This window comes from Pyrgilauda ruficollis, unplaced genomic scaffold (genome assembly GCF_017590135.1).
Source record: "Pyrgilauda ruficollis isolate IOZ18807 unplaced genomic scaffold, ASM1759013v1 scaffold31, whole genome shotgun sequence".
NCBI classification, from domain to species: domain Eukaryota; kingdom Metazoa; phylum Chordata; class Aves; order Passeriformes; family Passeridae; genus Pyrgilauda; species Pyrgilauda ruficollis.
Genome location: NW_024524489.1, coordinates 6,157,006 through 6,172,054, shown reverse-complemented (window position 1 = coordinate 6,172,054; position 15,049 = coordinate 6,157,006). Strand labels below are relative to the sequence as shown.

Here is a 15,049-nt window from a genome sequence, read left to right as displayed (position 1 = left end):
ATCATTTTTTCATTAAGAGATTATATAACTCTTAATTGAAGGTTCTGTCTGTTACTGGAATAGGGAGTACTGGATTTGGGATTTGGCCTTCTTGTAGATTAAAATAGTTATGCAGTTACATTGAGGGAAAGTCAAATTTGTACCCAAACCAGAAAATGGTGTGGTTTGCAGTGGCAGTTTTTTGTATCTGGTATGAGAAACTCCCAAGTGTTAAACTGTCAGCTTCCAACATATGGAATGGTTTGTTTCTGCTCATACCTTGTTCTGATCACCACCTCCTGACATCTCTGTCATTTCTGGACCTGCATCTTCTGCTTTAGTACTGGTGGTTTCCTGTTGCTCTGTGGAAAACAAACTACACGTGGCAAGTCAACAAAGCAGTCAGAATAGTTTTTCTCATTAATTGCAAGGTTTTATGAGTAAAAATATAGGTTTGTGTTGGCAAACTGTAGCGAGCTGTCACTCCCTTTTGTTTATGCTTTAGCATAAACAATGTGTTTTAGCATTTGAAGTTGGCAAATAAGTAACAAAAATCTTGTGTGAAACTGTGTTCTTGTCTCCCCGTAACACAAATGAAGATGCAGAACAACAGAATATTGTATTAAATGATAACAGATTTCATCTGTGACTGTAAAGTGACTGTAGCTTCTTGGTATTTTGGGTTCTGTAGGACACATTGCTATGAGTTTATCTGAGATATTTAATCACTTTTACGGTTCTCTCACTTGTAATGCTGTATTCCAAACATTTGTAATCTTTACAAGGCACAAATGTATTTTCATGGAAATCTCACAAAAGATGAATTTTTTTCCTCAGTTCCGCTCAATTACAGAACTCCTGTTACAGAGGATTGCAGCTCATCCAAAAGGCATCACTTCAAAGACTTGTTGAGGCACAAGAGTTGCTCTTGATCTTTTATGAGCAAGCTGACAGTTTGCTTGTGGTATGCTGTCTGTGTTTTATTTTTCCAGGCTCTAAGTGCAGAAAGAATAGCCTTTCTTTGTTGGACTGTGCGACTCTCAAGTGAAATGGTGTTCTGTGAATACAATAATAATGGTAATAGTTAACTAGAGAAAAAGGTGGATTTCTTTTGCAAAGGAACAAGACTGACAGTATTGTTAAAACAACTGTGCTGGTCTTCATAGGCATCAGCTGTATTTGATAAGATCATCAAGGCAGGTATGTTTTGTGGTTTGAGAGCTCTGGTACTGCAGAGGAACAAGTGCACGTGTTACCTCTGTCAGCCTTTGGTAATAAAACAGTCTGGACAAGGTATTTCATAAGACTCATTATTTACTCTGTTTACTTCCACAAAGATGTTATTGCACTACTGTTAATTTTTGCACTCTTGCTATCAGCCACCATATGATGCCTGGATTTTTCTTGAAACACAATGAAATTACTAAACAGGTTTCTTTTTGTGGGGAGAGGAGACCCCATACAACCCACCTAAAATGTGCTGTTTTCAGCAAAACTACATGTTGATTTGCATTTATGTGTGGCTGTGAGAAAATTATGCAATTTCAAGCTTTTCTTTGACTATAGAGCACTTAATGATGTCTACTCATCAGGTACTGGGAACATACAGTGGTTGTAGAAAATGATGAAGATTTCAAAAAATTTCTAAGTTTAGTGTAATCCTTTACTTATTTGTGTGTAGATTACTTGTTTCTTTATCTGACTTTAGTAGAACATTCTTTATGAACATCATTTAAATTGGGAGTTAATATGATTGATGGGGAAGCAAGCGGGTGTCACATTCCAATCGGTTCCAATCTCCTTGCTACTGAAATTGCTCAGTTTATTTTTCATGTTGTTATTGTGGATCCATGCAAAGAATGTTTTGGATCTGTTATACTCAAGCAGTGTGTTTCTATGGCTGTCAGCAAAATTTTGCAGTGAAAGAATTTTTTTCTTGAGGAATTTTTTTTCTTTTTTTTTTTTTGTATTATTTTCCTAATAGTTAAGACTTTTGAATATACAGTCTTAGTTCCAAGGATTTCTTTTTCAAGGAGAAGCATCCTTGTTGTAGTAAGGCAGTCACCATAGATGATCTTCTAATGGGTAATGAGCTGGAAGTTGTTAATTCCAGTTAAAATCATTACTATGACGCTTTGCTGTAGAGTGACCAACAGTAATTTGTGACAAAAATGTTGTCTAAAAACATTTTTGCTCGTGTAATTGAAAGTGACTCATCCTCGTAGACTATTGATTGTCATGAAATTCTCACAGAAAAATAACTTCTAAAATTGCAGTACGTGGAAAGAAGTGCCTCTAGAGTTTGAATTTGTTTTAGAAGTTACAAATAAGCCGTGGCCAAAACTGTATCAAAGATGGATGGAATGTTCTTTCATGTTCATTGAAAACCGAGCATTTTAACTGTTTGCCTAGATGTGTTACAGGGCTGAGTAACATCTTCAAGCATTCCAACTTTGACCACAGCTAGAAATTTCAGGATGCCCTGTATTTGCTGCCAGAGCATTTTTAAATACATTTTGAAGTAAAGAGGATTCTGTAAATAAAAATGATGCCCTCGGAAGCTTGAGAGTTTTTGCAAGATGGGTAACTTGGGAAAACAAAACTCTTATTTCACCTCTTAAAGCTTTCTCTTACCTCTTTTGCTACATGTTTACATGGTAAGTTAGAGACACTTTGTAGAGTCATTGCCAGGAAGTCTAGTGTCTTTCACATAACTGAAGAGTTACATTTTGTTAAAATGCTTTGAATACTCATTTGTTTGGCTTTCTCTCTTCTTACTTAGTGTTCTCTAGTGGCAAGGCTTGTTGTTAATGTGCAAAGCTCAGGCTTGGTTTGTTTACTTGTCTTTTTCAGTTTCCTTAGAAACACAAAGGCTGATTGCTGCTGTGGTTTTAAAAAAAAGTATATTCCTGAAGATAGCTTTTTCTCTTTTCCTGGACACATACTTTGACTGTGTTCTTCCCCATTTTATGCTAGTCAGGTCTTGCAGTGCTGCACTTTTCTGTCTGAGGGTATGAAGAGACTTTCACTTAGGTCAGTTTGTTTCTTCCCTCTTTAAAGGCATTCATGGTTCTGTTTAAATGTTTCTGCATTCCATTCCTTATAAGTTTTGAATTTTCATTTCAAAATACACCTTAATATTCATACATTATATTCTTCCACTTGCATATCAGACTCTTGAAATCTTTTGGTGAAATTTTGCATGTTTTCAAATAGAGATTGTATTTGTGTGGTGTATTTCATGTCTTTGCCTATTCATAGAAGTAGGTGTGAATGTCTTGTTTCCATTTTTTTTATAAAGGTTTTTCCCCTACTTTGTTTCAAAGGCTTTTATCTCGCCTCAGAGAAACTCAGGTAGATATCAAAAATTCCATGGGCTCACACCCGGTTTCTCTAAAGCTGTTTTCAGATTGCCTTTCAGATGTGTGAAGTTAAACCATCTTCCTTTTAGGAATTCTAAGCCTGTTTTCTTCATTTAATGCAATCTGATTCTAAACCTAATTGAAACTCTACAGAAATTTTGAACAGATGCTTGGAATTTGGTCTTTATTTCTTTTTATTGGAGAAGTTACTCATGTTGTTACTGGTAAGATTCCTTCTGAGTCCTAATATGAGAGTTACCCCACCAAAAAGAAACCTCCAATTTGGTGTGGAGTTCTTATTTATCAAAAATTCTGTAGTATTCTAATAAATATTCTGTAGGGAGAAATAGGTGGTGTTCCCTTTGTTCTTAGACCCTCTGAGTAAATTATGTCTTGGTGCATCCTTGAGGTTGTGCCAGTGAAGGTGCTATGCCAAGAAATAAAGTGAACTTTGTATCCTGTATTTTTTTCCTGGCCTCTTTTGATTATTGCCTTTACCAGATGGTAGAGACCTTTGTGCCTTGAGTACAGAGGGATTCTGGACAGTGTTACCAGGACTTCTTTCTGGTAGGTCCTTCTTACTCCCTTTATTTGGCCATGACATCTGCTCTTAGGATAACAGCTGTCTCTGCTTTGTGGCAGCAACAAATCTGTGGAGCACAACATTTTTCCTCTTTGCTAATTCTTTTAAGTATAATGCACTGAGTGAATGTGTTTGGAACAAAACATGAGAGATTTGTTTCCAGACTCACAGGTCTTTGCACTCTGATTACCCAGGGGCAGAGGACTTGGACAGCACTAGGAGCAAGCATTGGTCATCCTAAGCATTCCTGGCTTTACTGTGTCTTCCAAGTACCTTTCACTGTTTGCTTTCAATTCCTTCCATCACTTCTCTGCTCCCTTTTTTCCTAAACTTCACTGACTTAATTTTCTTCATATTTGTAGAGCCTGGGGAGCAATGAAGCCAGTTAAGCCAGCAGCTACTCTGAATCTTCTGCCTTTTCAAGGCCATCATCTGTTTTTATACATGTTTTCCCCCACCCATCCCCTTTCTACAGGAAATTGTTTGTGCACTCTAAACTGTAAATGTTTCATTATCCATTATTCACCATATTATATCCATTATTCATATCACCTCTCATTTCTTTAAATTCATTGCAAATTAAAATGTTCAAAACCCATCCAGTTAATTTTAAATGTAAGACAGAAGTTTGAGCTGATTCCAATAATGTGTTTTCTGGTTCACCTTTTATTACTCATCAGGGAAATGAGATATCATACTTCTGCAGTACACAGGTGGTCTAGACAAACATTGTTCTTTGTCACATCAAGTTGTTACACTGTTGTAATTTAAATATAGGAAACTCTGAAAGCATGCAGCATCTCTCTGAAATTGGATTTAGCTGTTATTTCTTTGTCCTATATTCCTTGCATATAGAAGAGGGGATTGTATTGAGCTGGCAGTCAGACTGCTGAACTGTGCTACTTTGAAATTTTGTGGTTTTCAAGTCGTGGGGATGCTCTGATGAAATGGAAGGGTAAAAATGGGGTTTAGTTCTAGCATGCAGAACTTACTCTTTGACAACCTTGGGTTTGTTAAAAGCCACAGAAAGTGTTAACAAAAAAGGAGTTAGCTTTATGATGTTGTTAAAATGTTGTTCCATAGTTTCTATGAAGTAGGAATTGGTTTTTAGTCAAGAAGCTTCCAGACCACAGTCCCTGTGCTAATGGTCAAATAGGAATTTTACAAAGTGGAATTTAGTGATGCCAGTTCATAATTTCTGCATGTGGAGCTGTAGTCTTGGCCTGGAATGTTCAGAAAAAGGACAGTGCTGTTTTGCTGTAGTGTCATACTTAGAAGTTTCAAAGGTAAACTGGTCTGTGCAGTAGTTGTAAGATGTTACTTAAATGTTACTTGATGGGTTAAGGACCGAGGGAGGGGTGTACTTTGAGGGAGGAAGAGATTTTCACTTGCACTGTAAGGCTTTTGCTTGCACAGAAATGATGATCTTTAATTGTTAGGTGATTGGTTTTTATATTAGTGCATTATTACATTTGAGATATATCACACCCTGCAGAGGTGAAAGCTGTCAATTGTAGTAATTTTAAATGCTCTGTTCAACTTGCCCTTGTTTTTGTTGTGGAAGATTAAACTACTAAAGTAAGAAAATGCATTGCACCAAGATCAGTGCCATCAGATCAGTTATACAGAGGTTTTGATATAGTCTCTTATGGATGTGGCCTTATCGTGTTCTATTCTTATTTTTAGGATTCTCCTTTTACAAATGCAGGACTGGGATCTAACCTAAACCTTCTGGGTGAGATAGAATGTGATGCCAGTATAATGGATGGAAAGTCATTGAATTTTGGAGCTGTTGGAGCACTGAGTGGTATGTTAATTATGTATTATAAAGCTAACTTCTGATTTAGGTGCAGAGATCAATTTTGGGGTTGTTTTTTACTGATTTGAAGGGGGAGACATTGTAAGTTCTGCTGTATTTAAATAAATTGTGTCCTTTAAAAAAGGGGGAGGCATTCTTGCTCGCTGAAATGCTGGTTTGTGTTAATTTCTTTGTGTAACATGATGTCTTATTAGTTCACTGATAATCCTTTGACGTAGCACAATTGTGTGATACCACACAGCATTCACAGTGGGACTGAGTTTGCTGAGGTGAATTTGAGGAATGATAATTTAGTAATGAAATTCAGTTGTTAAAAAGTATAACAAGTATTTAAATTAGGATTTTTATTTGTTTTTGTGCTCAGGCAATTTATTTGCATATGGGACTTATTTAATATGAGAACTAATGTTTCTTTCTTTTTTCAAGTTTTAGCTTGCAGATTGAAACAAATATATAAAGATATAAAGTCCCAAACAGGGATTGTTGAAGTTTCATTCTAAGTATATGAACAACCTTAGCTGTTACTATTGAATAGCTTTTCTGACAAGATTTCTAGCTTTGTTCTTTATCCTATAATAGTTCTAAACTGTGGTAATAGCTTCCTCTTGTAGATATAAATCTAAAATAAATAGTAAAATTAGGTGTTTCAAGCCTTGTTTGTTAAAAAATGTATCCTTCCAGCCATGAGGAAGGAGGAAGTTGAGAGTGAGAGACAGCTAAGCCTGAATCCTGTAATTTCTATTCTGGCCAGATAGAGCCAAAAGAAAATTCCACCTAGAAAAATTAATGCTTATAAACATCTTTGACCCTTAGATACAATAGCTTTTACATGAGATTTCTGTGGTAGGAGATCACGACTCCTATTTCAATATGGTTTTTTCCTTCTTTAAAAAAAAGTGGGGGAGGTGTTGACTGGAAGGCTTTGTCACTACCAGCAGCATGTGAAGGGAAAACTGAAAATGTTACTACCTTGAAACATAAGGTGTCACTTCATTACTTGACAAACCCTTGGAAATTAAAGGGTTAAAAGGGATCTGAGTTCCACAATGAGCTCTATAGTGCTATGAGGGAAAATATTTTAATGTTTTGTTCCCATTTTTTGCTAATTTTTCTTTTTTAGGAATCAAGAATCCCGTTTCGGTTGCAAATAGATTGTTGTGTGAAGGGCAGAAGGGGAAACTCTCTGCTGGCAGAATTCCACCTTGGTAATTGCTTTGTTCTGCTTGACTTTCCTTTGGTCTTTCATCTCTACTGCATGGATGCAATATTTGAAGGTTTTATCTCACCCAGGAAGGCTGCTGCTGTTTTACATACCAGTGATAGTGTGTCTTTAAAAAGAAGATAAAAGATAAGCTTTGTTTTCTGATGTTGAAACTTTTTATGCACTCAGTGGAAGGAGGTGTTAGATATAGAAGGCAACACCATGTTGTGATAGTTTCTTTCTGTCTGATTATTTCCAGTTGTCATACTTAATTCTTATGTTTGTACTGTAGCCTTTTGAAAAATCCCCAAAAACATCAAGATTCAATGGAAATTCTACTGCCTTTGCCTCTGTCTACCTTTAACAAAAAGCAACAGTTTTTAATAAGTATAGAAAAAATATCCTATTTTACTGCCTTTGTGGCTTTGTGGAAATGTGCAGCATTTAGTAACTTCCTCTTATTTTAAAGATAAATTTAATAACATTTACAACAAAAATTAAAACAAGCAGGCCCTCATTAAATGGATATAAAACTTAAATGGAAGAGGTAAGTATAACACAGAATAACTCCAAATGTTATTGCCTCACTTTGGAAAGAATCCAAGAAATGTGTCAGAGTTGATTGCTCTTAAAACCACCTTGTTTTCATTAGCAGTTTAAATTGACAGGTAGAGAACTCGAATAATTTATTCATATTAATTGACTGCTATCATCAGTTATCATACCTGTGGCAGAATTTGCTGCCCTTTGCCAACTGGTGGTCAGTATTTGCAAAAGTATTAAACCAGCATTTATGTAGTTTAAAAGGATGTAAGTATTAGATTTACAAATTTTACTTTCCTTACTTTAGTGTTCTGTAAAATTGGCCTATAGCTGGATGGTGCCGTATTCCAGTTTAAACTGTGAGGATTTCAGTGTTTTGTCATGTGCAAAAAAAGTTCATAGATCAAAAAAAGCCACCTTGAAATCAAACCATCAACAGGCAAATTTTGCATTTTAAACACTTTTCTTTAATGGATAAAGAAGAGAGTAATTGTGGAGAGGTTTACCAAAGAATAGGAGCTTTATGTTCAATAGCTTTATGTTAGCTGCTCATTTCTTTAGCTGTCAGGAGAAAATGAGGCTTTGCTGAGGTACATTAGAATGTGAAATGAGTGTGAAATGTGGTTTTTTGGTGTCCCAGAAGTATTACTGAAGTCAGTATTACAGGAGCAAGCACTTGGGATTGTTTTACTTGTATCATCAGCATTGTAGAATTATCGTAAGGAGGAGCACTTGGATATTATGCTGTGACTTTATGACCTAGTTTATGATGCTATTATTTTAAAAATACTGAGTGGAAAAGGAACTATATCCTCCTGTCCTCAAAGACAAAACTAAATCTTTTGAGGACTGTGCAAGACTAGCAGATGCTTTTAAAGGCAGGGTAGCTCAAATCTCGAGGTGAGAGATGAGCTGTTTTTGGAGCCAAGGCATGCAGTGTATTGTGCAAATGTGCTCTTGGGTTACCTGATAAATATTTTCATTTCCTCTTTTCCCTCTTCTGGATTTTGAATGCACATCTTATTAAGGCAATTTTTTTTTATCCTGGAAACAGTCTGTACTAGTGGGATATGATGGGTTGTGCTTTGGGCTTGCTGTAATGGATGCTTCTATACATACAGGGTGTGCCAAGGTCAGAGTGATAAAGTTCATGTGCATTGAAGGTGATGGAATGGAGGATTTCATTTCTTGCCTTTCTGGCTGGGGTTGGCATGACACATTGTTTTGGGACTGAAATACATTCCTGCCAAAGCTGGGAATACTTAGGGTCAAATGACAAGAGAATAGCCATATTTTGGCATTCCTAGGAAGTGTTGGGATTCTAGTAAGTGAGTTTTATTTGTCAAGGTATATGATTTTCATCTTGGTTCTCACTGGCACGTAGTGTATTGGGGAATCTTCCAGATGCTGCTTGGCCTAAGAACCTGCCTAAAGAAACCCATGATAGAGACTGTTTCTATAGCATGATCTAAGCTAGCCTAATGTTTTCTGCCAAAAATGTTCGGCACATGACCCAACAGGAAAAATTCAGGAGCTGTGAGGTTAGTAAAAGTGTCATTAGGGAGTTTTTTTCTCTACAAAAGAACAGTGGAGATAGTTTGGATGGGCTGTTTACCCCAGTGCAGCATACATTTTCATAGTGGCAGTTCAAAACCAATTCAAAGTGGTATATTTCTGATTTTTCCATAGAAGAAATACCAGTGAGTGTGAATGAAGTTATACAGAGATGATAAGCTTTTTGGGATGGAGTGATCAAGTGTCTGAGCTGATGTATCTAATGTGCTGTAAATTGCTCTGTAGAGTGTGTCTTTCTGGATCAGTCTCTTGTCTTATTTAAAACACAGAATCCCACTATCCAAATAGAATTTAAAATTTTAGAGAAACTCTGAATGCATGGTGCAATTGTTGAAACCTCTGAGGTCCTGACATCTTTCTGTCATACTTTATTCAGCTTGGTGTTATCAGGATTTTCTCTGATGAAGGAACAGAAAATACTTAACTTGTAAATATTGCACAATCTCCTGTAAGATATTCCTGTTCCTTGTGTAACTTTTACAGAAGAAAGTGCTTTTCTAGTTGCATGGTTACAAACTGGATGAACCTTTAGAAGAACCTTTGATCACAGATTAAATGGATTAGATGTTTTGTAATAATAAGCTTGAAGATTTTCTGTTTCCTACTGTGAAACCTTGACCTAAGGGAAGAGGCTTCTTTACATCTGTCTGCTCTTAAATGTAGGATTTGGTAAGATTTGCAGGACAGCACAAATGCACCTAAATGCCTCCTTTCTTAGAACTCCTTAGTTGTACTGACATTAAGTCCATGTCCATATCCATTTCTTAGTAATAACTATGTGGGAAAGAATTGCTTCTTAGGTTTCTCCCCTTCCTTGGGATATACAGAGATTTGCAACTGCTTCACAGCTTTACACTGTTATGTGCAGGATACAAACATTATGTAACAAGTAGGGCAGTGCCTAGTCAAAGTTCCCAGAGGGAATGAAGACACACCACCTTTTATCCCTGCTCTGTGTTTCTTCAGAACAATTTCTTCTTTGTAACACTGATTTCAGAATGATTGCTACATTTTATGATAAATTTTGTTATAAAGTGTATTTGCTACTATGTGGATCACCTTGACCATGACCCAAATCTTCTGACCCTTCTGTTTAGCGTGGAGCAGCCTGTTTCCCTACAGCCTATATTAAATGGCCCTGTTTGGAGTATTCAGCACCAGCATAATCATGTTCTTGGAGAAGATTGCCTAAAAAGACCATTTCAGAGGCCTTTACTTATATTTTCTATTAATATGGCCTAGTGTGCCTGGAGCTGGAAAGCACATCTGAGCACCACCTCCTTGCTGGGAGGGTGTTTTCATCTTCTGTGGTCTGGGCCTGTAAGAACTACAGAGTACTCTGTCTGATAGATTTGCAAGAAAGATCTTTATGTCCTGTTTGTGCAGACCCAACTTTCAGAGTAGCAGAGAATAAACTCATTCATTCTTTGTTTATGTATTGGTTTTTCCTCTCCCCTTGGAAAATTGTATTTTGAATTAGCCTGAGGGCTTTTGAAACTTGGGGTAGTTTTGAGTGCTTTCTATAGTGCACTGGCTTCATTCCCTCTTCCCTCTCCCCCAAAAAATCGAGCTTGGTGGTTGTTTTGTTTATATGTGCAGACAACAAAGCATTGAGATCCTGATGCTATTTGTCTTGTAAACAGTTTATTTTAACTTTTCTGTGATTACGGTGTCCTTTAATGATCCGAACTGAACAGTTTAAAAAAGGTGGATGATCTCTGTGGTGATATGGAGGCTCAAATAGTTTTCTGCTCTGATTTAAAGGCTCTTTGGAACTAAAACTTTGTGTTCTGGGAGGGAAAGGAATTTAAGAATTAAGGACAGAAATGTGAACAAACTAAAAGTCACATCGCATGAGTTAGGAGACACTAGTGGTGCTTTTTTGCACTCTTCATAAAATACTAGTGGCATTTTCTGGTTTTAAGTATTAAAAAGGCAGCTGTGAAACTGCTTGGAAAACGCAGTATTTCTGACTGACCTGTGCTTGACTTACCATATATCAAACTCCCAATGTTGAGTTTGATGCTTTTCCCACCTAACCTTTCTCTCTGTGTAAATTATTTTGTTGATAAGGAAGTGCTTATTTGCTTCCCAAAAATGTGTTGTTTGATAAAGACCAAACCCACCTTCTTTTAGACAATGAAGAATACTACTAAATTAATTTTGGCTGCAGTTTGCATATCTTAATTATGTTAATATGTAAAGCTTTTTTGTTATGTGTCAGTGCCAGGTTGTTTCTTGAGCACTAATTTATCTAACAGTAGATGCTTGAGTTCTGCCAAAGTACCAAATAACTTATCCCACATGGTACTGCAGTGTGAACAATTCTTACCTGAAGCTGCACTAACAATGGTAAGAAATATGCATTTAACAATTCAAATTGTCATTTAGATCAACCTTTTTTGAGACTTTAGTAAAGAAAGACTGGGCATACCTCTTGGATTGGTTAAATCATATAGAAGATAGAAAATGCCACCACAAAATATTATATAATGAAAACTTGATGTTGGATGTAGCACTGTCAAGAAAACTTTTAGCAGCATTAATACCAAAACATTTGCTATATCAATAGTGTTCTCAGAAACTGAGAACTGCATGGTCCCAGGGACCACTTTGTAGCTGGAATAACTTCTTTAGACTCATCTTCTTAACTCTGGCATTTCAGTGAAACTTTTTCCAATTTGCTGAAAATTCTTAGTTTTTGCTTCTGGTGTCCATTAGGCAGTTGTTCTTAACAACTTTAGTTATTCTTAACTTCATTGTCCATTTTTGAAATAAGATTGGAAGTAGTTGTCCTTTATTGTGTTGCACAGCAGCTTTATGTAAGTGCCTTATTTCCAGCTACTACATACCCTTTTTTTTTGGCAGTAAGATTAATTTCTCCAAGGGGAAACAACATGAGGTTTGCTTTTTCTTCTGTCCCTAGAAGTTCCATGTGTGTGTATATTTTTTGCTCTTGTTTGTTGTCACAGTAGTGTGTGCTGTCTCACTATGGTAAAGTGTTCAGTACTGACTAGAAAACAGCTTCTCAGATGGCTAGAGTTTTTTTACAAGTATATTTAAAATTTAGTGGGCGAGTCTCATTTACAAATTTGATTGATAAAACTCCATGAAATAGCCTTTAATCCTTCTAAATACAGTTAGTTTTTAGCTTGTGTTGTATTTCTCAAAATACTGCTTGGTATTCCTTTGGCACTGGCTGGCTTTACTGGAAATACCATTCTCACCATTCTCATCCCATGTTTTTGGTCTTCAGGATCTTGCTAAACTGTTATAGAGAGCAAGATTTGAGACAGCTGTGTGCTGTTCTAGCTGCAGTTGAAAGCTGACGCTGATTTTGTATTGAATTTCAAATTTAATAGTACTTGGTTTTGTCCAGTAATAAATCTAATATCAGAGCTGCATAATCTTGTAATGAAACTACGTAAGGTTGCCAAATGTAATTAATAGCAGACAGTCCTGTGAAATATAGACAGCTTATGATTTAAAATTGACCAAACCACATAGAAAAAAATAATTGCAAGCAAAGGGGGATTTGTTATATGGTTTTGTTTAAACTCCCTCTTCTGTGTCTCCTAGCTTTTTAGTTGGTGAAGGAGCTTACAGATGGGCAGTTGATCACGGGATACCAGCATGTCCTCCAGGTATCATGGCTACAAGTGAGTAAACTGGTGGTGTCAGTAGGAAGAACAGGACAGAGTAACTTTAAATGGTGCCTCATCTTTTGAGGTGTACATCACTTCGTTGTTCTTAACATTCAGCTAGCTTATGGTGTTATGGTCTATAAGGGTTGTTTAAGTCTACTAATTTACTGATAAGTATCTAAATAGAAAAAATTGTCAACTATTACTTTAGCTGCATTTTAGCAACACTTAATTTAAGTGATTCTGTGATTCTAGGACTAAATTCAATGACGGACTTAATTTTAACCAAAATATAGGCTCTTTACAAGCTCAGTCCTACAAGTCTCCAGTTATGATCCATCTTGGATCCTAACAACACCAACTAGCCGTGTTGTATCAAAATTCAGCAGGTCTCAGTTTGTCTCTGAGATTGTGTAGTTACACCCATCTCTGGGTCTTTGTCCAGAACTGCTCTTGTCTAAACAGGCTGTCAAAGTAATTTGCCTTTTTTTTTTTTCAATCTAAGGTTTCACTTCACCTAATCTGAGAGAATAACCCAATCTGGAAAACAAGACTTGGGTTGTATTGTATATTAATTAACCCTAGTTTCTTAGAAAAGCTTATTGTCTTAAAACAAAAAAGATTGTGTTATGTTGGTACATTATCTGTGAACTAGGCTAAAAATGAGTGCACTTATCCATGGAAAGGAGGATGTGGTTCTCTTCCTTCTCTTCTTCAGCCCCCCTCCCTTTTGGAAAGTGCCATAACTACCAGTCTGTAGTTAGTTTTAGTTGAGAACATGCCCTGTTGAGGTTATGCAGGAAAAAAAAAATCAGAAGTTATTACCCAAAGAAGGAGAACGCAGAAGATTAGGAATGTTTATTTTACAGTAAACTGTACTACTACTTCAAATATCTAACTCATCCCTAGATCAGAGGTTGAAACCCAGGGCTCCCATTAAGTTTCTTATTGAGTCTAATTTTAAATGTAGATAAATATCTAGAAACTGCAGCTCAGAATTGTTGATACTCAGTGCTGGAATGTAACCTCCAAAACAGTGTTTTATTTGATCACATTGATTTTCACACGTATTCATGACACATTTCATTTTGGACAGAAAGTTTTGATCTCTAGCTCCACATGACTGAAACTTCTGCTCTATCTGCTGTCTAAAACAGCATTTGCAGAACAACTGTTGTGCAGTGTTGAGCAGAGCACCTTTATTTCTGTGACTCTAGAATGAGTAAAAACACTTAATGCTTTGAAGTTTTTTTGGTGGGAGGAGGGTTGCCTTTTTCTTTTTTTTTTTTTTTTTTTTTTTTAGGAAAGTTTTTTTTTTAGGAAAGTCTCCTACATGCAGGAGATACTTCACAAAGAAGGTGCCTTGACTAATTCTGTTTGCATGCACAGATTTCAACTGTTTCTAGTACCAGTGGTATCAGTGTGTTTTGATTGTGATATTAATTGCCAGATGATACATTTGCTAGCTACAATGTACCCAAGTCAGAGCAAATATGCATATTACAGTTTAAAAATAGGGATGGATGGCCGCTGCTAGTTTGGTTTGCCTAATCCATACTATGAATTTGCACTGGAGAAACATCCCAGAAGAATAATCCCAGCCAATATATTTTCACAGTCCTGCTCCAATAGACCACTACTTGCATTTTGTCTCTGCAGTGCATTCAGCATACTTCTATTTAGCAAAACAATTTGCATTCAAACAGTTAAAACAACCAGGACTGACAAGTGGATTTTGCAGTATAGTTATTAATGGTAGTATATCTGATTTTTTTTTTTCTGTGAAAAAAAAAACAATGCAAGAATAAACAAGAACCTGAAGAATCAGTTCCAGAAAATGTTACACTGATTCCCATCCCAGTCCTTAGCAAAGTAAATCTTGTATTTCATTGACCTCTGGTCAGTGGGATTGGAAAATGACCATTAACAACATGTGTGACAGCATGGGATTGTTACAAGTGAAAAGAAATCGGAAACTCTCAGGTAACATGTGAGAAGCCAAAATAAATTTATCCAATGTTACCATGGAAAGGAAAGTTAGATATGCTTAAGAAACAATCAAATAGAATGTTGTTTCCAAGCAACCACAAAGAGATCTCATCTGAACTCAGCTGTTTTGTTAAATAATGCACCAGTCTTCAAAAAAAGGGAGACTTTTTTGATTGTGCTTGCTACCATTGCTGTGGTAAAGTTTGAATGGAGAACTGGGGATAAATTAAGAAGACATCGTGTATCTTCTGAATAACTCTGTAAAAGAAAGAACTGAACTAATTGCCAAACATCAGGAAAATATGTTTAGTTACTTATTTACAAAAAACCAAACTGAAATCCTCTCCAAAAACC

The 15,049-nt window shown here is 36.3% G+C and overlaps 1 protein-coding gene across 4 annotated transcripts in view; it reads left to right on the top strand.

Moving 5' to 3' along the window:
• TASP1 (taspase 1) overlaps positions 1-15,049 on the top strand; it is a 78,422-nt gene that overhangs the window by 7,718 nt on the left and 55,655 nt on the right. For 2 of the 4 annotated variants that reach the window (XM_041474126.1, XM_041474129.1), the window contains exons 5-7: positions 5,611-5,731; positions 6,864-6,948; positions 12,642-12,721. In XM_041474126.1, the coding sequence (XP_041330060.1) occupies positions 5,611-5,731; positions 6,864-6,948; positions 12,642-12,721 (286 nt within the window). The remainder of the gene's footprint in view (positions 1-5,610; positions 5,732-6,863; positions 6,949-12,641; positions 12,722-15,049) is intronic. The other 2 variants (XM_041474128.1, XM_041474130.1) reach the window with 2 other exon arrangements.